The 23,514-nt window shown below is 40.2% G+C and overlaps 1 protein-coding gene across 1 annotated transcript in view; it reads right to left on the reverse strand.

Moving 5' to 3' along the window:
• Positions 1 to 3,744: 3,744 nt before the first annotated feature.
• Positions 3,745 to 23,514, reverse strand: part of LOC145402937 (neuron navigator 3-like) — a 61,163-nt gene continuing 41,393 nt past the window's right edge. Inside the window, exons 3-18 of the mRNA XM_080274831.1 lie at positions 14,937 to 15,244; positions 14,605 to 14,688; positions 14,128 to 14,209; positions 12,853 to 13,067; positions 10,749 to 10,954; positions 10,203 to 10,347; positions 9,417 to 9,561; positions 8,748 to 8,944; positions 8,245 to 8,415; positions 7,716 to 7,951; positions 6,944 to 7,042; positions 6,705 to 6,820; positions 6,061 to 6,184; positions 5,156 to 5,578; positions 4,795 to 4,894; positions 3,745 to 4,578 (exon numbers count right to left, since the gene is read on the reverse strand). Coding sequence (XP_080130957.1) covers positions 3,751 to 4,578; positions 4,795 to 4,894; positions 5,156 to 5,578; positions 6,061 to 6,184; positions 6,705 to 6,820; positions 6,944 to 7,042; positions 7,716 to 7,951; positions 8,245 to 8,415; positions 8,748 to 8,944; positions 9,417 to 9,561; positions 10,203 to 10,347; positions 10,749 to 10,954; positions 12,853 to 13,067; positions 14,128 to 14,209; positions 14,605 to 14,688; positions 14,937 to 15,244 — 3,479 coding nt within the window. The 3' untranslated portion in view covers positions 3,745 to 3,750. The remainder of the gene's footprint in view (positions 4,579 to 4,794; positions 4,895 to 5,155; positions 5,579 to 6,060; positions 6,185 to 6,704; positions 6,821 to 6,943; positions 7,043 to 7,715; positions 7,952 to 8,244; positions 8,416 to 8,747; positions 8,945 to 9,416; positions 9,562 to 10,202; positions 10,348 to 10,748; positions 10,955 to 12,852; positions 13,068 to 14,127; positions 14,210 to 14,604; positions 14,689 to 14,936; positions 15,245 to 23,514) is intronic.

Below are 23,514 nucleotides of genomic sequence, written 5' to 3' on the forward strand. Positions count from 1 at the left end.
CTGAGAGAGGCCTCATATGTCTTTGTTGATCATTTTCCTTGATATGTTGCATCAGGGAAGTGATAGTCATGCTGTATGTGTGAAATATATGCAATGGAATGGAAGGCAAGCTTATGTCCATTACCATACTGTACATCCATAGAAGCAGAAGAGTTAATAGTCAAGAATACATTTTTTTACTTACATTTTTGCTCTTCATAATTTCTGAGTCCACTGGTCAATGAAAATGTGACTTATACCATTTGGATCCATTATACACACACCTGATTGCTCCAAAACTTACATACTATTATACCTTAAATGTTTACAAGATAATTACACCCATTCATTAATTTACAGGTATTGTACTGGTTGCATTCAGACAATTTCATTCACCTTTTGCAGCACAGGGAATGGCGAGTACTTTAGTTACCAGAGTAGTTCAAAAAGTCTCCTAAACTGGATAAAATTGTTTGGCTGTAGCAACCATGATTGCTTAAGTATGTGCAATAAGCATAAAAAAGACAAGTTCACCTTTATTAAAAATATTCTTTGGGTTTTGTATGGTGAAAATGTGTAAGAATATATATACATTAATAAAAATATACACATTAATAAACTGTACATGGCTTGTATGGCAATTTGACATATGGATCAACTGCAAATTACACCTGAGAAGATTAGCATAAAAGGTTAACTATTCCATAAAATGTTTTCACCACCACCATATATCAACTTTTAATAACAAGTGCCAATAACTATGTGAGTTTATGCACAAATGAGATAATGGGTATGTCAGAGCTAGTCTCTACATTGCATTAAGTTTTGGCCAGTATTTTATATTCTGTATAATGAAGCAACAATAATAATACACATCATAGTTACAATGATCATCTTTGGTTTGTTTTGACACAGAAAACTAATTAGTCTGTACCATACATTTCGTGTCTGATAATATTTCCTGAACTATACTGAAGTGCACTTTTTTTTCTTTTTAATGTAAGGAAGAAGGCAGCAAAGGCTAGAAGCCCATTATATCGTTCCCTCCAAGAAAAAAAAAAAAAAATACTGATATGAACTTCATAACCAGCAACACCGCTGTCATAAAACATGTACTATAGTTCTATCTTTTGCAAATGATCCACAACAGAAATATTTCAATACATATTCTGATGTTACAGAGAGTTACACTTAAACTGCTATAAAAATATAAACACAATATGACACACAGTACTCAGCATCATACTCTCATTGGCCTGGGAGACAGCACTTCTTCCTTAGAAATTTAGTTAACATATTACACCTAACAATTCCCCTGTAAGTTATTGGTAGCGTTCCAATATTGACATAGTTTGATGAATGAATGAAAATATAAAAAAAATGAATATGTAACAAACCTGAGGATATTAAGGTGTAACAGGCAAAATAAATCACAGAGGAAATGGGGGTTAAAAAACCTTCAGAGCCAACAATATATGACCTTCAGTCTTACATGACACTTAAGACACTCAATGTACTACAGGAGAGTGACACTCCGGTGGAGGTACTAACCCTATTAGAGGAAATTACCATCACACAAACAGCCAACAAAACAATTATCATTCACCATACTTTTAACAAAAGAGGTGGGCAGGATCTAGAAATAAGAAAGAGGAACCATAAATGTAGGATAATTGTCAACAGCATGCTCAGTAAAATGGACCTCATTACTGTTCATTCATCACTGAAGCCTTTCAATGTTTTGGCTCCATCTCAATGGAAAAAGCCCTCTGCACGTATATTTCTTCTTTTTAGCTGAGCTTTACAAAAGCCTGTGGGACACACCCATTACATCAACTACAATACCAATATAAAGAAAAGGGTACCTTACTTCAATAGTCATGCATGATGTTTTTTTTTCTATAAAAAGTCAAAACAATATGGCACTGATCTGAATTGTCAACATTTACATGTTTAAAGGCCTTGGCCATGCTAGCATGAGTGAGCCTTGGTCATCTGATGGCAGCTTTCCCATCTGTTCAATCCTTTACATCTCTGGTTGGTCTCTTTAACTTGCAGTTTTCACACAGGACCAGCCTGGGACTTCTTAGGTCTGCTCCTTTACACTGTACCTTCATCATTCTCATCTCTAAATTTCCTTTTCCCCAGGTCTTTACCATCTCAGTCATTTAATTTACATCATGTTACAACTACTGTACACTTAACTGTACAACATCTGTAACTATTCCTTCAATGCTGCTTATCTAATCTGTCTCTCAAAGAAGCAATACTTTTCTGCACTATCCTCATCTCAGATTCATTTTAATCAATGCTATGGGTAATGATACTTATGCTGACTGTATGTGCTTGTGTGTCAAGATGTGATGGACTGTAACAATACTCTCAAAGTAAAGCTACTCTAAGCAGCCATAGTGGAATTACTCTTACTCACTGGTGCCTTTTCCTGTCCAGCTGCAATGACAACAACATAAATAATAACTTCATTACCATGACTCATTCTTCATCTCTTGCTTTCTATCTCAGATTTTATTTGGCTAGGGAGAGATTGGAGCCAGCTAAAACCCTGCAGTACCAAAAGACCTTTCCTTCTCAACTGGAATGGTTAGCTGAAGCCTTCAGCACACTCTTCAGTGTGAGACATCTTTCCCAAGTTGAATAAGATCACTTAGAGGCAGCAAGGCCTTCATTAGACTGAATGAGACAAGTACTGTACTGGTATACTCCTCCTCATGCCGTAGGGTAAAATTTCTGTACCATGTACAACACATATTTAGTCTGTCATAAAATAAAAATTAGAGATATTTACTTTTGTACAGGGTTATTGTCACTCTAAGAAGAAGTTAAAATATGAATATCTGTTAAAAAAATGAAAAATAAAAGTAGATCGCAGTTTACTGGATGCTGGCACCAATTTTCTCCTCATTTTTTCAGTTTGAGATGCTCATATGAATGAATTTACCTTTGGCTTAAGGTGCTTCATTCTTCCTTTCAGTACTATATATCGTATCTGTAATTATGTGAAACTGAAATGCTGTACATTTTATGATAATTATTGTGATGACTTAAAATGATATCAGACTTTCGGTAAGGAAATACAGATACTACAGTACAAACTGTCTGTCAAGGGAAAGGCTTCTGATCACTATGTTAAGAAAATGCAACTCATCCAGTAAAATGCATCACTTCTCATGATGCTGAACACATAACAAACTATACACAGACGAACAAGAGTACTGTAAACAAAACACATTCTGTACTATGAAAACACATGATTCAACACAGCTGAAATATAAAATATTGGAAATACAATACTGTTACTCACATATTTCATAAAAGATATGTTATAATAGTAACTATGTAATACATGTTTCTGACTGGAAGACATATTTATCTTGGTAGCATGAAAATTAATACTTTCAGGATGAAAGCATTGCAGTGTAATAGTTTTAGCAATGTACCTTTAGAACACTGTTTCTCTTTACTACTCATGATGAGAAAGGCACTTCATTAATTCATAACCAAATTATGAAATATGAGGGCCAATTTATAATGTACATAATTCTGTAGACAATTTTAGTTCTTTTTTTTCCACTTAAAGTTTAGGTAAAGGAATATAACTCAGTATGATAATTCATAACAATAATGAAATTATTTTGTTAAATAAAGCTGTTTTACTCTAAAATCCACTGGTAGATGTACAGATTTTTACACACAAAATAATGTATAGTACTGTATAATGAGTATATTTTTGTAACCAGTTATCAAATGAGTTTACATTGCAGATTCAACAGGCTTAAATGTTGTTGTCATCTCTTGGGCAAGACCCTTAAGATCAATTTTATGTCCTCCACCATGAATAATCTTGACACATTCTTGGTTAAGGCCATTATTGTTCAAAACATTTTTGGCAAGAACTTCAAGATTCTGAGGTTTGCTATTGTCCAGCTGACAGTCTGTTTCCATTTCGATATCTGTTTTGCTCTCAAGGTTGAGATTCTGATGTCTTGAATCAGCTGATTTTACACTTTGTAAGTCTGATTCATCTGTGCTGTCACTTGCATTATCCATCAGGCAATCACTCTCCATTACTTCATCCTCATCATCATTGAGTGTTTGTACTTTGTGTGTAATGCTACCCCTGACTGGCTCCTTGGTAAAAGATGCAGGTGCAAATGTCAAGCTGTGGTTACTAATGTTTTCCTGACTCCTACTCCCACTGCTCAGCCTCCCAGCTGTGACAACAGGAAACTTATTATTACCCGTGCCCGATGTAAGCACTATCTGACTGCCATTCATATTCTGGCCAGTTCCAGTGACGGCTAGAGGTTTGGGGCCATTTGTCGTGCAGCTTTTGCTCCTGGCACGTCGGATGGTTGCAAGGTTATCCCCACAGTCTTCTGATAGCCATTTATGTTCTTTTATCATTTTGTTCTCACGCCCAATAGTCATTACTACTGCTTTCTGGCCAGTGTTGTTTGTGGTGTTTTGTTCTGATGGCCTGACACACTGTCCAGGTGGTCCATGTGTTGACCTGAAGCTGACAGCAGGTGACCGAGGCAGCAACTGAGGAACTGCATATACTGACTCAGGTTTGTGATTCTGAAAATTGAAGTTTTTGTTAACACTGAGAATTGTGCTAAAAGAGTAATGCACAATATATACTCATATAACATTTCATAGTATCATCAGGCTGTAATACACAAAGAGATAATATACAGTATAGCTGAGATGTCCAAGAAAACAGGTAGCAGATTGCAGTATACAGTACAGTATCTACTCTCATTCACATTAAATGCAAGGACTAACTACCATTACCTGCTGACGCATAGAGAATGGAACGTAAGAACGATGGGTTGTGGGGGTCCTGTTAGTGGATACATTTGCTTCCTTGGGCCTGATATCTAGTGCTGAGATTCTGCAAAAATGAAGTAAATGTACAGTATTTTGAGATCCTGACACATCTGTCACAGTTTAGGTACCAACTATTTTCACAATGATTATTTTCTGTATACTTTATATGGATGACAGTTCACTTTATTGTAGTTTGAGGATTAGCTTCAACAGATTTTATTTATCTTATATAAAAAAAAAAATGTAATATATGGAATCACTCCAGCATACAGAGATACTATCTGACAATACATGTATGCCATCAGAAGTACTACACAGGTGTTACCTTGTCAGTTGATCAGGACCACAAGCAGCATTGTTTGGCCAGGGGTATGTGGTCAGAACCCAGTCTAATGGGTCTGTCCAGGTGTCAAGGATGGTGGCGTTGGCAGATGCTGAGGATCGCAGGGTGGATATAATGTATGGCACCAGACGAGAGTTCCAAACCTCTGTAAACCATGCCTGTGTCTCCTCCTGACCCAGTGGACAGTCAATAAGCAATCCTGGGCCAATGCCCACATCGTTTGAGCCACAATGACCAGAGAGAAGTGTGTTGAGGTGCAGCCACAGCCGTGTCAGCCACTCGGCCAGGTGGTGGGCATCTGGAAGTCTGGTATTGGCTGCCACTTCTGCTGCTGCCACCTTTCGCCTCAGTACTCGACCAAGCAAGCCCCGAACTGGTTCCTGCTGCATGCTTAGGGTTGACCATCTAAGGAAAATAAATAAATGATAACAGCCAATCCCACACTATCCCCTTAACAACTAGACTACCAGGAGACGGTAAGAACATTAGAGAAGGCTGTACTGTATCTCTGGTGAACAAGTACCACTCTACAGGACAAGTAATGTTTTCACTCTACATAAATTTCCTATCATAGATGCAATCATAGCAACAAAGCATGTACAGGTATCTGTTTTTAACCATCATCTACATACAAATTTTTTACTCAGAAGTGACCGAACCTTATTCCTTCAAAACACTAATACAACAAAATTACCTTTACCCTGTGCATTCATTATGTACACATGCCAGCATTTCACAGTTATCATAAAGGAATAACAGAGTACAGCAGTTGATAATAACTACGTAACAAGATTTATGATTGTTCAATAAGGGATTCTCTAACTATGACCATCTAGTACAAAATATAATTATAACAAAATAACTAAACATCAAGCAACAATGCATACCTAAAGTTACAATGGATCTGCAATCGTGTAGAGAGTGTGGCGGTGGGGCAGCAGGTGGCAATGATGGCTGGACCAGAATGCAGGGTGGTTGGCAGACATCGCTGGAGAGTTTCAACAACACCACCTGACACATACATTGCCATTAGAATCATTCCTGATGACAGCTCTCCATGCACATTGATTTCCACAAGTATCCGTGCACAGTTTCTGGCTGCAACTCTGCTTAATCCCTTCAATGAGGTCATTTTGCAGAACCTCATCCTTAGTCTTCTTAGGTGTACCTTTCGGTGCTTTGCCTTCCACATTCACACTCCTAGATTTATTCAACAATTTTCATCCTCTGTCCACTCCCATGTCCAAACCAACTCAATCTCCACCTTCACACTACAGACAATACTGTGAACTTGTTGAGCACCATTGCAGTATTAAGTGATACTTTGCTCAAGAACAGAGATGGAAGAGTTGCTCTCAATAACTATAGCTGTACCTTACTTATTTAATGAACAAAGCCCATTATCTTGTGAAATTCTAAATTCTATATTATCTATACTGATAATTGGGTGTTGTCTATATCCTGATATAAAAGCTGTATAATATTAAATACTTTTCAACATTCATCCAGAAAACAGCCAATACCAACTTACTAGCAGCATGCAGATCATCAAGGATAATGACAGCAGGAGGGGCTGAATGGGAGGTCATCATATTTACTGTACTGGAGGTAACGGAGGAAGCAGAGAGGGTGGAGACAGCGGAGGATAAAGGAGGTGAAGGGGCAGCTACAGGAGAATTTGCAGAGACAGAACTGGAGGAGAAGGTAGGGGAGGTAGGGGAGAGAGTGGTAGGAGTACAGGAAGGTGTGGAAGAGAGAGAGGAGACAGTGGATGATAGAGATGAAGTGGAGCGTGCTGATGAGGAGAGTCCCCGTGGCCAGATGTTGGTCAACATCTGACACAACTCCAGACTGTTGTCCCCAGTCACTCTGTCAAATGAGAGAGCATGTTATGGTTTGTTGCAATTGTGCAGAAAGTGTCATTCTACTGTTTGACCCCTTTGAATCAAACGACAGTATTTTACATTTTTCAGGTACTGTACCTCCAAAAAATCTTATTCAGCTTGAGGGGAGACTCTTTCTACCCCTCTGCCAGAAAAAGATCCCTCCCAAGCAAAAATGAAATCATCTGCTGGTAGCATGAATAATCTTATTTAAAAAAAAAAAAAAAAAAAAAAAAAAAAAAAATCATCTGATTTGGGGAATTAAACATCATAATACTTGTATGATATTCCCCCAGCAACTTCTAAATGACCATTCTTTCCAAAAACATTGTCCAAAGTCATGAGCTTAGCTTTGGAGGACTTGATAATAATCATCATCATCATCATCATCATCTGGACCTCCTTTCCCACTCTAGGGCAGGGTGAGAAGCAGCAACGGCCAGACAGCCTAAGTTTGCCCAATTCACTGGGCCATGCTCCCATTCACTCATCATTCAAACCCAAGGAATCTAGACTCCATCAGAGAGGCCTAAAAAATTTCATCACATTCTGTAGCTTCACTTATACCTTGATAATAATGCTTATTCTAAAAGAAGAGCAAGTACAGTATATAATATGGCTACATGAAAATAAGACAGAAAAAGCCTTATGCCACTTACTTAAAGACCTTAATGTTGTCCTCACTGGGTTCATGGCCAGAATTTTGAACAAATATTTCTGCCAGTGTGCGAGCAAGGTGAGTCTTGCCAGAGGCTGGTGGTCCGGCCAGCACAAGGCGGGGATGGGCAAGGAAGAGGGAGGCAAGGGGGGTGAGGGCTGGGGAAGGGGTCAGGCTGGTGAAGCAAGCAGAGGACAAATTGCCTACTGCCTCACTTTCACGTTTCTGCTGCACTCCCTGCTTGAAGAAAGGGTCAGAAGTGTACAGAACTAAAATCAATGCATGAGGGTCAGACTCATGTATAAGTGAAATGAAACAATAAAGGTCGTACTTTAACAGAAAACAACTGGAATTACCATACAAGGATCAAACTTAAATATAACTGAAATTTGTGGTCAGACTTCTACTGTATATTGAAATCATGGTGTTGTACAGTGTAAAGGTCATATTATCTAACTGAAATTTTAGCATATGAATCAGACCTGAATACAAAAAATAAGAGTAAGAAAAGCAAGAGTGGTATATCTGACCTTGAGCCAGACATGTAGGGCATCAACATTCCCAACACAGTAGCCGCATGGGAGGAGCTCCGGGCGAGGCAGGCCTGGCCCACTGACAACACCCTCCACACGGTAGCACAATAAACAACCACTTGAGTCCAACCCCAGTGCTGATACAGGGTCCACACGGTTACCATAGTCCTACAAGGAGACAGATGCTGGGACTGTGCTGTTATTTCCTTCCTAATAATAGTGCAGAAAGATCTAACACTGATTTTTTTAAAAATCATTTCCTTCAATTGACAGACCAGTGTGTCCATTCCTCATCCATTCCATAGGTGGGAAGATTAGGCTGATGCTGATGTAATCCTAAATGAGAGGACCTTCCTGTATAAAGTTCATGATATATACTAGGACCTAAAACTGTACATCACAAATCACCAAGTCATGAGAACATCAATCAAACAAGAGTTAAAACATTAAAGCAATATTCACCACTAATAACTTTCCAGTAATCAATCTCTTACTTTTACCTTAAGTGAGTTGATGACCATGGTGTCAAGGTCATCCCAGGTGGTCTTGGATCCCACTGTGATGTTGCCGATGTGTGTGAGGTGGCTGGGGTCAAGAACAATATCACAAGCCTGGGATGGTGAACACAAGCTTAGACGATTCACGAGCAATACTTTCACTGGCCGCCCATCCTCTCTCATGCTCGATATGCCAATGCCTGGGTATGAGAAACAACAGTTTATGTATAAACATGTTCTTAACCACAATATTTATGTTCCTATACATGTCATTCACATCTACACACTTTAGGAGCAGTAAAATGGTATGTTTTGTACCTTCAGATCACAACATCACTTTCAATGCCATTTACCCACACATCATATAACTGCAAAAGTTTACTCATTCATGTACAGCACAGTGATCCCTTGGTTATGGAACACTTGGTTAGAGTGGCTTTGTTAAAATTCTTGCTTTTCCACATGGCATCACTCAAATTTGGAGAAACTTTCTGCACTGGAGTGGTTAGATATGGTATTCAATGAACCCTTAACTACAAAGGTCTCCTTTACATTAAATTAACCTCATGGTGTTATCAAGAATAAAATAAAATACGTGAAATTGGACTGAAAAAGCTAAAGGAACCTCTGTATTACGAAAGAAGAATGTAAAACTAAATCAAGAAGCTGTACCATTTCCAGTGTGCTTCTTCTTCAGCGTGAGCGTGGAGAAAGTGTGCGTAAGAGAGCCGAGGATGTGGTCAGCTGTGGCTCCCTTCTGCCCCTTCACCACCTCCACTAATCTTTTGTTCTCCTCTATTAGACCAACTACTTCACCCTGTTGCCAAGGACAAAATAGAAGCTGTACAAATAAAGCTATCATTATCTTCATCACAGTCCTCCTCCTCCTCCTCTTCCTCCTCATCATCATCATCATTATCATCTCAAGGTTCAATCAAAGGAGGTGAGAAGAGATAACATACACTAGAAAAGGAAACTGACAAATATGAATAACTGACCAATGCATGTATTCACCCACTATTCAAGTCTTTACAACTTCTGGCTTCATGCTGCAATAAGATCACTTAATGAACACCTGCACGACAGGTGTTCATGTATTTATTTACTGTATCATAAAGTACAGTACTTTCATTTTCTACGGTTCTCTTGCCCTCCTCTTCCATCAGCTTCACTTACATTATTTTACTGTATACTGTTTTACCATCCAAGTATTATCAGTATCAACTCTTTTAGTATGATTATACTATCTAACAATGCTTCTACTGAATTATATGTGGTTAAACATTACCTTCAGCTTAATTAATGAACCTTTAAACTATATCACTTAAATGACAATGCTGATAGTTTTAATTCATTACATGGTCACAAGGAAATTCATCCAAGACATATATTATTCTAGAAGAAGCTGTTTTCAGGATTCTAAAATTAAAAAGCAAAATGAGAAATATCTGCAAAGACCTGGAGTCTTGCAATGGTGTCTGCCTGGGCCTGTAGTTGGTGTTGGGCTGACAGCACCTCCAGCCTGGCTTCTGTCAGTGCTTGTTCCTTTTCCCTGATTTCAAGATGTAGACGTGACACCATCTCACTCTCCTCAAACACATTCCTGAGGAGAACAGCAAATATTATATTCTGTCCTCTTTAACTTGGCTTAAAAATACCATCTCTCCATCTGTATCCCGACCTGTCATAAGTCCAAAATTTCATCATAAATTACAACCTCTCCTTAATCATGTGCAGTTTTCATTACCTGGTCTAACACCTTCAGACCTCTATGGCTGTCAGGCATATATGTATTTTCTTTCCATTTATAAACATTCACTATCACAGATCAGAGTCATTTACAAGGTTCATTATACTGCACAAATTACATTTCATACATATATATTTTTAAAGTTCTGTAGCAATTACCAACTTTTTTCAATATAAAAGTGTAGAGATAGCATGAAACTGTAAAAGATAATGTAAGCTCTGAAACACAATCATAGTGTAAGTGATAATACACACTGGTGCTTTTGTATCTTCTGTTGTGCCGGCTTCTTGTTCGGCTGGGCAGGTTGGCGTGCATGAGGTGGTGGCGTTGGCAGGTGTCTGACAGCTGTGTTGACGGTGTGGTGCAGTGGCAGCTCCTGGGGGTTCTCCTCGGGGGCACCGTCACCTTGTTTACGTTTCCTCCCATGCCGACCGAACGCACGTCGGAAGGAACTACGCAGCTGTGAATGGTGTGTGAGCAGCAATGACTTGACTCTCTTGAGGGAGTGACAATACCTGTGGTCTTCATCAATACTGAAACATTATTAGATAAACTAATTCTCATAGACATCTTAACCCATTTGCCATGTTGAGAAAGGGCACAGAGATTTTGGATAAGACTCTTAGATCTCTTTTGGGACATACTTGGATGAGAAAGAAGACATATTTTGTGTTGTAAGAGGTACAGTACGAGGCTGTCTGCAACACAAGTGCTGGGTGGTGGGGTTGATTAATCTCAAAACATACATTTTCAACCCCAACCCCACCCCTTTCACCTGTCTCTTACTGCACACACAGACACTGATGGTACTCCTTTTCCTCAACCTCTATGGGTATAGCCTAATATCAAGTAGTTCAACATACATCAAACCTCAAGGTACTTTGCACAACAACCAAAACTTTCAATCATGACCACAGTCCATTTCTGAAGCTATTCAGTCACCATCTCCCACTTTTAAAATAGAAGAGTACTGTATTTATATTAATCAATACTGTATACAGTACAATGTACTACTCTATCCAAACAAAAGTCAGCTGACACTTACCAGTTCTTGCCAGCTGTGGTGATAATTTAGTAATATGAAGTAGGCAACAAAAGAATATGAGAACCAAGGACACTCTATGAGGTTTGAGAAGGAATGAGAAATATGAAACAAAGGACACGATGCTGCCAAGGGACCACAGGTGAACTTTTGTTTGTGAATAGTACACTGCACTAATATGCAAAGATGAAACCTGCATTTTTTTTAACAATCCACTTTCTACAAATTACACAGTGCTTCTTATACACAGATTACTGTAAAGGATGGTCCCAGAGAATATGAGTGGAAATAATGTAAAAGGTGATCCTTCTCTAATAACCCATTAAATCTACTTCTGTAAAAGTTAGTACACTGTACAAGAACCTGTACATAAGTATGGTACTACAGCATTAAATATGAATACTGTGGCTTCCCAGGATAAGTTACTACATTATATACATTACACTGTATGAAATTATAGGCACTATTTCCAAATTTATAATACAGCCCAAGTACGGAAGCAAGCAGCAGGAAGCAGGAATAATGTAAGGAAATGACGCTACAACTCAGTTTAAGAACAGGTTATGGGTTAATAATTACCATAAGACTATCAACAGCAAGATTTAGCTAATATTTCTAGGATTAGAAGAGAACTAACAAAATAACCATTAGGCATTTGGAATGAAGATCATATACATTATTATTGTTATCAATATTACATCAATGTGACATCTCCAAATTCAGAGCAGGTACACATACTGTACTGTAAAATTATTAATATTTTTTTTTTATGGCACTACCTTCATTGTCCCATCAGGAGTGTAGGGGCCCAGGGCTAGGCTACTCGGTCCAGACATTTAAGGCAAGAATGACCAGTTAAATCACCTGAATGGCTTTATGTAAGCAATACTGTACACCCCAAGGATCCCATGGATTTGAACCCTTTCTGAACCACATCTGGCTTGAGTGCCTTAACCCACTAGACCACCAGAAATCTATTTGTTGGTTATAATGGTTACCACCCAATGTAACAAATGGTTTCCTGGGTAACTGGAAATTTTTTAGTTTGTCACTCAGTGTCAATTCTCCTGAAGACAGCACTACAGCAAGTAAGTGGATGGTGGGTGTCCCTGGCAAATAATGCTATTCCTTATGGTTATTCTGGAAGTTCCTTATTAATCTGTACTGTATTTCAACATATTCAGCTCAAGAGAGTTTGATCTCTACAACTTAATATCATACAAATTCATAAAATATTCATATAAAACTAAGTTCAGAGATTTCATACACCTTAAGCTTAACTACTGTACAGCAATGAAAGCTTAACCTGCGCTTACCCAACTCCTCTTTTTAAGCTTAGCCTGGGTGGTGGCGTTATTAGCGTCGGGGTGCGTGGCATGAGTGTGGTTAAGAAGGCTGCAGTGTGGCGTAAGTGCAGGAGTAAGCGAGTGAGAGCCCAGCGAGGTGTAGGACGACAAGGACGCCCCACTGACTGTTGACGTGACGCTGGATACGCTGTCACACGAGAGCTGACGTTCCATCGAATGACACCCTGCAGGAAAGACAACAAAGAATGGTAAATCCTTTGTTATATACTGGTATTTCATAAACCTTCTTTTTAATGCTGTTTTTACTATTTTGACCACAGTAAATTACAAAAAATTTGCTTATCAAAGTATCACCACTATCTATGAAGCTGATTTACCAATTTTCCCAATTACAGTACATCTATCTATCTATCTATTGCCAGATGCCATAATCCCGTACGGGGTGGCCATTTGACTCTGAGTTATTTGTTTTACAGGGAGGGGCACTAACCCTCCACCAACCCACTTGACACGTAGGGAGAACGTATGGTTTGGTTATATGGTTACCACCCAGTGCTGTAAATGGTTTCTTGGCTTGCAGGAAACCATTTGGCTTGTTACTCAATGTAAAGCCACCTGTAACAGAAAGAAAAGCATTAAGTAGTGACAAGAAAGATGGGAGAAATAGGAAGAGGAGGGCAGGCACAGAAAAAGAATGATAAAGGCTAAGGAAGAAGTAGGCAGCACATTACAGTACATGTTGTATTAAAAAATCTTGTGATATTATGGAACATTGTCCTGTCATATAATGAGGATTTCCTGTTCAAGGTACTGTAAGATACTGTATATATATATATGTTGCATCATGGCGAGTTATATACCAAAGCATTATGATGAACTACAGTACAGTGTATTAAAAATCTATGATATATTGACACTAGAGTCCTACAATAATATAGTACTGTAATACAGAGAAATTATACAGTGTTAGGCATTTTGATATCACAGTACCATGAGCTGTTCAAATGGAGGAATTATACCCACATATGGAAATACTGCTCACTGGGACGATACAAATGTTTCTGCTCAGCTTAACTATGGTCCAAGTAAGGCGAAAACTATGATCTTTTCCTAAAAAACATTTCCATATGTGGATATAGTTCTTCCATACAGTAATTTAAATATCTCATACAATTCTTAATGAAGCTGACATCTAAATATCAGTACAGCACTACTGTCAAAACAAATCATTTAAACACCATCACAATACTTAAGATAAATGACATGTGACAAGACAAGACTTACCTGAGGTGACTGTCTGACACACAGCTGAACTCTGTTGCCTCAACACTGCAGCTGTCTTCCTCAGTTCCGCTGCCTCTGTCTCCTGAGGTGAAAAAGAAACTACATTTCACATTCTGCTGGGTGTAAAAGTAGCTGTCACACTACATCAGTTATACACTCAGTTGCAATAGTTTCAATGAAGGTTTTCCTTAACCCCTTGTCAAGCTGAAAAATGTTGTGCTTCTGCACAATAAAGTACCATCAACAATACATCTACTGTACTCATTAATGATTTACGGTTCTACATAACACAGTGGACACTACCAACTGTTAGACAGACAAGGGACTGAAATGTACTTTAATATCTCTCTGATATCAAGTGTACTGACTTTATATTGTATACAGTAATACTGCTGAAGAGACTGTTTACTTTTATTGTAGCACAATTATTATAATTAACACATACCTGAACATTTTGAAGTCCATCTCCAGTCTTACCTTAAGGTCAGGGGAAGAAGCAAGACGCTCTAATCGGTCGGTCACACTCGTCATCGTCTGTTCTAGTGCACTCACCATGCTGGCCTGCAAGATGAGGAACAATAATGAAAGAAATACGAGTGGTGGTGAAGAGTGTACAATACTGTATCTAATAATACTCTAATGATAGCTGTATAACTGCATCACTAAAAACTCTTAACACATCTACTGGAGACTCAATTTCTGCCACCAAAGGATGTTATTCAGCTTAAAAGAGACATCTCATAATGAAGAGGTAAGTTTTATTTAACTTTAAACCAGAGATAATACATCACATCCTTTCATGGACTCACCTGTGAGAACGCAGGACAAGAACGATATCTGGACCTGCGCGTGGCCACCTCCCACCAGGGCAGTTGTGACCTGTCCCTCCGAGCCACCATAGTCTTCTGACCCGACCCACTGCCCCCTCGCTCCTCCCACAGAGGCTCCATCGTCCATGTAGGGGCAGTGGCAGGGTGGCAGCAGGGGTGGTGGCACGGGGTGGTAGCGGTGGTAGTGGCAGGGGGAGGGATAGTGACCGAGGGGGTGCTACGGGACCGCCCCCTCTTGTTACCCCCTGCACGGATAGTGGCAAAACCATCGTGGATTGCCCTCATACCTGTCGATGTACCAAAAGTATACTCAATTTCTCAAAGTGGCATCAAAGAACTACTGGGTATGTTATCAGAATGTATATTAATGTACTCAAGAAAAGCCCATGACAAAGTACACAAGGTTGGCTGCCTCGTGAAATTACAAATCAACGTAAAAAAAACAGACAGTGTAAACCATGAAAAGAATTTATGGGATGCAAACAATAATGGAGGACAGACACTGGTAATGATGACCAAACCATCCCTACAAGATATGAGAATTTTCCAGCTAGTGGTAAGTGAGGTGCAATATATGGACTACCCTATACTACCTGACGTACCATTGCCAACCACGCTGTTACTACCAACACCCCCTTTGCCAACAGGTGTGGTGGTGGTGGTAGGCAGATGGAATAGGACGTGGTGGTGGTTGTGGTTGTTGGTGTGGTTGGTTGTGGTGGTGGGTGGGGCAGGGAGGTGTCCATTGTGCTGGTGGTGGGGGAGGTGGGGGAGTCCATTGGGGGTGGTGGTGGGGATGGGGGGGAGGCGGCGGCCGCGGGGTAAGGTGGCATAACCCAGCTCCGTCATGCCCTCATCTGCCCACCACTCTGTAACAATAATAATAATAATCTATATGATAATGATCCGATTTCTGAATGTATGTACCGTAACACAGCAAAAATGACGCAATGCAGCTCAATTTTTGTTAGAGCAAGGTAACATTAAAATGCTCCAACTTGAGGAATAAAACAATTTCCAATCCAATTAGGCCACTAGTTCCTGAGTTATGACTCATTATTGGCCTTTTACTTCAAATTTAGTGCTGGATTGCTTTTAGTGGAGGGGATGGATTCGTTCTTGGTCCAGCATTGAAATTACCAGCATGAAAAGAGAGAAGACTGATGTGTTTGTTGTATTATCACTCTCTTTCCCCTCCTTCCTCCCTCCTTATACTCCTAAAATTGTATACTATAATGCCATAGTATAATTTGGCATAATAGCAAACATTGCTATCCTGCCTCTCTCTCTCTCTCTCTCCCCGGACAAAACGCTGGGACGTGATGAAGAATTTATAAACTCTAGAAAGCTGAAAACAGTACATCTGAATTTCATGTATTAACGGATATGTCTCTCTCTCTCTCTCTCTGATGACTCTTTCATTTCAGTGACACTCTCTTTTGCTGTATGTTCCCATGTCGATGTCGTTCTAATATCAATACAGTTTGCATCAATAAGACAAAAGATAATGATATGTAACGTGCAAAATACACCGCTATGGAAAAAGCAATTCTCTGGACATTAGGAAAACGTTTTACGAAATCTCCACAGCAGCTTAGAATACGAAGCATATAATCATCCTAGATGTTTTAATTTCGACATGGTTTGCACCACATACACACAAGAGGATGCTGTGGCGCAATGTGCTGAGTAAATCGCTATGGGAAACGTGTTAAGAATCTAAATAACTTTTATGAGGTTTCACACAGTCAGGGAAGCACACGGGGATACAATTCAAACATCCACCAACCCACGTCGTGAGTCAGAGGTATACATACGGACCAGTATTCTGGTCCGTTAAGGAAACTCCCTAACACCTTTTCCTAAGTGATTTATTTTGCTTGTTACACCTTACTGTCCTTCTCCTGGTGGCGCGGTTGATAAAGCACTACACCCTCAATCCAACTGACCCGAGTCTGAGCACCGTTGAGGCCACGCAGCTTGCGTGGGAGAGGTCAGTTCTCACCTGTGAAGTGTTGTTCAAGGTGCACTGTGGTGGAAAACCCGCAAGGGATCGAAACTAAGCGGTGTAAAGATTAGGTGGTTTGTCTCCTTGTGCCTACGCCTCAGTCCAACCTTAGTGAGGCTTGGAGGTGTGTCGGCGCTCCTAAGGAGCTGCCAGGGTCACAATGTTGACCCCCTCTGGTTAGGATACTTGATTAACAACCTGAGTATTTTCAGCCACTGGCTATGATGAATAAATAAACCGAAAATTATAATCATTACACACATACACACACACACACACACACACACACACACACACACACGAACAACATGGGTAAAAAAAAAAAAATCAATCACAATTTCTCAGGACTAAAGCCAAACAAATGAATAATATCTGAGTAACACCCGATCCACCTCCAAACCGCATTCAAAAATAGCTTAATTCTTACTTTCAGTCAAGGACGAGTGGGGTACAGTTAGAAGGCTCAGGGAAATATGCACAGTGCTAAAAAAAAGTGTGTGTGTGTGTGTGTGTGTGTGTGTGTGTGTGTGTGTGTGTGTGTGTGTGTGTGTGTGTGTGTGTGTGTGTGTGTGTGTGTGTGTGTGTGTGTGTGTGTGTGTGTGTGTGTGTGTGTGTGTGTAAGAAATGCACACATCGAAAGGGTAAAAAGAAAACGAAAACTGGAGGGAAAATGTCTAAGAATTCGGGGTATGCGTGGCAGGTGTGTGTGTGTGTGTGTGTGTGTGTGTGTGTGTGTGTGTGTGTGTGTGTGTGTGTGTGTGTGTGGGCGGGGACAGGCGTGGTGGGCGGGGCAATGCGACCACGCCCTTGATGTGTGAGACCAGGGGCGCCACGGCACTGATTACCACGATAGATAGATAGATAAACAGAGAGAGAGAGAGAGAGAGACTGGAACGAAAGAGATGTTGGGCCGAGAGGAGATTAGGAGAGAGATGCTGAGCCGAGAGGAGATTAGGAGAGAGATGCTGAGCCGAGAGGAGATTAGGAGAGAGATGCTGAGCCGAGAGGAGATTAGGAGAGAGATGCTGAGCCGAGAGGAGATTAGGAGAGATGCTGAGCCGAGAGGAGATTAGGAATAAGATGCTGAGCCGAGACGAGATTGGTGACAGGTCAAAAAAATACGAATCAAACACACACCAGGACGAAAAGAGCAAAACCAAGACATTAGGATTAAAAAGTATGCATTAGGTATAGAAAATGACGAAAAATAAAACGAAGACGCCAGAGAGAAGGGTGAAAGGGAACTAGAGAGAGAGAGGGGGGGGGGACGAAAAAATGATTAATCGGGCAAACCAGGGAAACGAACAATAATGGAATGAGTAACGACGAACGAGATCAGGAGGAAAGATGACGACACATAGAAATTATGACGAAACAAAGATGATGAGGAAATCCGGGGTACAGTACCTTCGGACGAACCCAGGTCAGATTAAGACGAAATCGGGGTAAAGATGAACCCAGGTCAGATTAGGACGAAATCGGGGCAATGATGAACCAAGGTCAGATTAGGACGAAATCGGGGCAATGATGAACCCAGGTCAAATGAAAACGAAATCGGGTAAAGACGAACCCAGGTCAGATCTGGACGAAATTCGGGTTAAATGCGAACCCAGGTCAGATCAAGACGAAATTCGGGCAAAGATGAACCCTAGATGAATTAAAACGAACCCGGCTGTGATTAGGAAGAGCCAAAAAATAAATAAATAAATAAAAAGAAAGTGTACGAACCGAACGCAGATAAGGCCGAACACCACGTATTTCTCGCATCCCACATTCAAATTTCTTCCCCCTGAAAATTATTATCCTGGACCCCGCAATTTCCCTGAGATTAATTCTGCACTTAGGCAAACTGTCGTTCTTTTATGATCGGGTAATAATACAGGAATTGATTTCTCTCTCTCTCTCTCCTTTTCTCTCTCTGTCTCTGTCTGTCTCTCTCTCTCTCTCTCTCTCTCTCTCTCTCTCTCTCTCTCTCTCTCTCTCACACACACACACACACACACACACACACACACACACACAATTTTTACACCTCTGACCTAAGGAGGGGTCCCAGTGGCAAGTAAAATGTCTAGAGGAAAAGAGACAAGTTGTTCCCCAAAGTTCAAACGTGAGGAGGGTCTGACCAAGATGAAAAAGAAAATATGGAACGGTGAAGGGAGCTGAATATAATTGTAAACATGCAATTCTCATATAATCAAAGTCTAAAGCGAGTTCAAAAACACACTGGAAAAATAAATGAACAGTCGAAGCACGAGGAACACGGATAATAATGATACACGGACGAAAACTGTGTGGAAAAGTGATAAATTCGTCCATAACTCACGCTGGCTGGGACACGCGCGGGAAAATGGATACCCCTCGCTAATAACAGGTTGCGTTGCGGCGTTTTCTGTGGCCACTTGCAAGGGAGAGACATTATTAAGTGAACACCCAGCGGCTATTTCTTTCTTTTTCTTTTCTTTTCTTTTTTACTTTTTTTTTAAATTTACATCGACGAATTAGACACAGATCTCAGATTAGTGTTTTATTTCTTTCATTCTTCTCCTTCCTTTACCCTAAACACCGCTTCTCCTTCTTCTCTTTTCTCTTCTGTTATTCTTCTTCTCCCCTTCTTCTTCTTCTCCTCCTCCTCCTCTTCCTTCTTCGTCTTCTCCTCCTCCACCTCCTCCTTCGTCGTCTTCTTCTCCTTCTCTTCTTCTTCTTCATCTTCCCCTCCTCCTCCTCTTTTTACGCATGTCTCGGTTTTATACACAGATCTTTAATAACCGTATCATCGTTTTTCATTAGTCTCTCGTTTTCTGTTTTCTTTTTTAAGCGGATACTTATCGATTTAAAGACGATATACGAGTAACCTAACATTTTTTTACATAAAACCGGGCACAAAAGCAACCAAAACACCATCCCTTTTCAGTTTACAACCTCTACATCATACCCAACTTTTATTATGTTTTTTAGCTTCAATTTCTCCATTTTTATCTCAATTTTCTTCGATTTAAAAAAAGAATATTTGTCTTCTTATACCCCAAAAAATAAAACAAAATACTACCCTTTTTCAGTTTACAATCGTTTAACATTACCCAGTTTACAACTTTTATTCTGAACTCTCTCTCTCTCTCTCTCTCTCTCTCTCTCTCTCTCTCTCTCTCTCTCATAGCACGATAATGTCTACTATCTGAACAGGATGCCCCCCCTTTTTTTTTTTTTTCAATTCCAGTATCAAAACACAGAAACATCAAATAAACTTTTCAATTTACGTCACATTACCATACACATCTATCAAATCCAACACCTTCCTTATTCTCTTTTACATGCTAATACACACACACACACACACACACACACACACACACACACACACACACAAGTATACAGTATTCCAATCCGTACACAGAAAAAACCAACCAGCTTTTCAATTCACCTCACATCATCAAACTCGGCCATGGAAGACCTCACATTCTTGCGCATTTTCTCTTTAACCATCTCCCCCAATCTCTAATCCGCCCTAAAATGGACGTACGCACTTTTTACGCTCGTTTTTACGCCACACGGAACAAATGCAAACAGTGGTAATTATTTCGGCAGCAGGTGTTCGCTGATCCGGATTTGAACTCGGATGCAAAAACCCGCCAAGCCACCGCCATGTCAATACTCCCCGCTGTGGTTGGCTGTGGTGGGCGAGGTACTTTTGGCGGGTTTATTGTGGTTAATTTGTACTCTCTCCCCCCCCCTCTCTCTCTCTCTCTCTCTCGCACATACACATACAGAAGGTTCAGAGAGTTAGGCATCACAAGTTTATCTGCTCTAAGTGCGTAGTCTTTAGAAGCACTGACCCCAGACTTGACATGCACTTCCTCTGACATACCAGGCATCCCCATGTGAAATTTCAGCTCATTCCATCCAGCGGTATGACCTGTAGAGCGCGAAAAAAAAAAAGGGGGGGGTGGGAGGCACAAAAGTAAGTGTGGTTCGCGCGCAACTGACTGCAGGCAATTAAGATTTACACCATCGTTGCCGTCTCGTCGTTCCGTGTTTTTTTGATGTACGGCACGACGAAGTCCGAGCTACACACACACACACACACACACACACACAAACGCTTATTCGCATACTATTATTGATATTCGTGGGTTTATTCTTGAAGACTCTCTCTCTCTCTCTCTCTCTCTCTCTCTCTCTCTCTCTCTCTCTCTAAGCCGAAGATTTAGCTGGCTTGAATTCAAAGAAGCTTGAGGTCGACGTGGGTTTACTTCTGAAGACGACCCTCCCCCCCCCTCTCTCTCTCTCTCTGGGCGGTTCATCTAGGCTATCAGATGAACCAATACACTGACTCCCTATGGGTTGTAAAGCGAAGACGAGATATTAGGAATGCCGAGAGAGAGAGAGAGAGAGAGAGAGAGAGAGAGAGAGAGAGAGGTAATCTGAACCATGCGAAGGAGTGGAATGTGTAATTTTAAAAAGTAAAAAAGGCAGAATATAGCGATTAAAGAATTGCCCGTCTGAAAATGAGAGAGAGAGAGAGAGAGAGAGAGAGGTAAACTGAACCGTGCGAAGGAGTGGAATGTGTAATTTTAAAAAGTAAAAAAGGCAGAATGAGAGAGAGAGAGAGAGAGAGAGAGAGAGAGAGAGAGAGAGCTGTGTACCGCCTAGAGCCGACATGACTCTTGAAACGAAAATGATTCATAGCGCTGTCATCCTCTCAGACTTTCAAATCTACAGAAAAAAAAAAAAAAAAGAAAGAAAGAAAGAAAATGGAAACTGGAGCCTCATTAAGTCACAAGTCCCGTATGTTAACAAAATGATCCTAATTATCAGGCTAATCTCGTTAATGATCTATAAAATTAGCTTAATGATATCGTAAGTGTAAAAATATCTATAATAAGTCTAATAAAAAATTTAAATACCATAACATACTGTATATAAAAATTGGGTCTAATAATAGGCTAAATATCCTTGAAAATATAAAACAGCCCTATCATTTAAATGTATAAAACTAAATACTTTATCATTTAAGTGTAAAGAATTAAATACCTTATCACTTAAACAGACTGACTTAAATACCTTAACAACACAATATATAAAATCATATACGGTACCTTATCATTTAAATATGTAGATTTAAATACCTTATCATTTAAAAATAAATAATATCATTTAAATATATAGAATTAAATACCATATCATTTAAATATATAGACTTAAATACCTTATCATTTAAATATATATATATACACAATTAGATACCTTATCATCGACATATATAAACTTAAATAGCTTATCATTGAAATATATATAATTAAATACCTTATCACTTGAATATATAGAATTAAACTGATCCAATTAACATCGTTCATCGCGTAGAAGTACGGTATATAAATCAATGATAATGACAACACATCAACCAAGCTTAATGATATCAGATTTCGCTAGATAATAAAAAACTGAAAATTATAATAGTCAAAATCTAGAGAGAGAGAGAGAGAGAGAGAGAGAGAGAGAGAGAGAAGGGGGGGATGGGGAAGAGGGGAATGTGAGACGGTATGATAGTGAGTGTGTGTGTGTGAGTGTGTGTGTGTGTGTGTGTGTGTGTGTGTGTGTGTGTGTGTGTGTGTGTGTGTGTGTGTGTGTGTGTGTGTGTGTGTGTGTGTGTGTGTGTGTGTGTGTGTGTGTGTGTGTGTGTGTGTGTGTGTGTGAGAGAGAGAGAGAGAGAGAGAGAGAGAGAGAGAGAATGATTGAGTGTGTTTGTGTGAGTGTTTGCGTGTGAGCAAGACACAGTAACCTGAGCAGTGTGTAGTGCTGAGGCATAATAACAAACACATCCCTGGAGCCTCGCCAACACACACACACACACACACACACACACACAAGAGGTGCAAGAGGTGCGTGTGTGTGTATTAATTTACGCTAAACGCACCACGGCCAAACAATTTACGTTCTCAGTAGAGCTGGAAGCACCTAAACGCACCCTAAACTCTTACCTAAACTTACCCTAAATTCTTACCTAAACGCACCCTATATCCTTACCTAAACGCACCCTAAATACTTACCTAACCGCACCTTAAATCCTTACCTAACTGCACCTTAAATCCTTACCTAAACGCACCCTAAATTCTTACCTAAACGCACCCTAAATTCTTACCAAACCGCATCCAAAATTCCTACCTAAACGCACCCTAAATTCTTACCTAAACGCACCCTCGAATAAAAGCTCTCTCTACTTACCTAAACGCACCACCTGGCCTTAGGGAACGGGCTATGATGCTTATGCCCAGAGAGGGAGAGAGAGAGAGGGGGGGGTACGAAACTTGGCGTAATGAAGGGGTGGGGGCAGGTGAGCACTCCGCCATGGATTCTTAAGCTGGCCAGACCTATATTACGGTGGGATAATGGAGGGGTGGAGGGAGGGAGAGGAGACATGGAGGGAAGGAGAGGAGAGGGGAGAGATGGAGGGAAGGAGAGGAGAGGGGAGAGATGGAGGGAAGGAGAGGAGAGGGGAGAGATGGAGGGAAGGAGAGGAGAGGGGAGAGATGGAGGGAAGGAGAGGAGAGG

This window comes from Coenobita brevimanus, chromosome 59 (assembly GCF_032717465.1).
Source record: "Coenobita brevimanus isolate Jiangsu-jjx chromosome 59, ASM3271746v2, whole genome shotgun sequence".
NCBI lineage: Eukaryota > Metazoa > Arthropoda > Malacostraca > Decapoda > Coenobitidae > Coenobita > Coenobita brevimanus.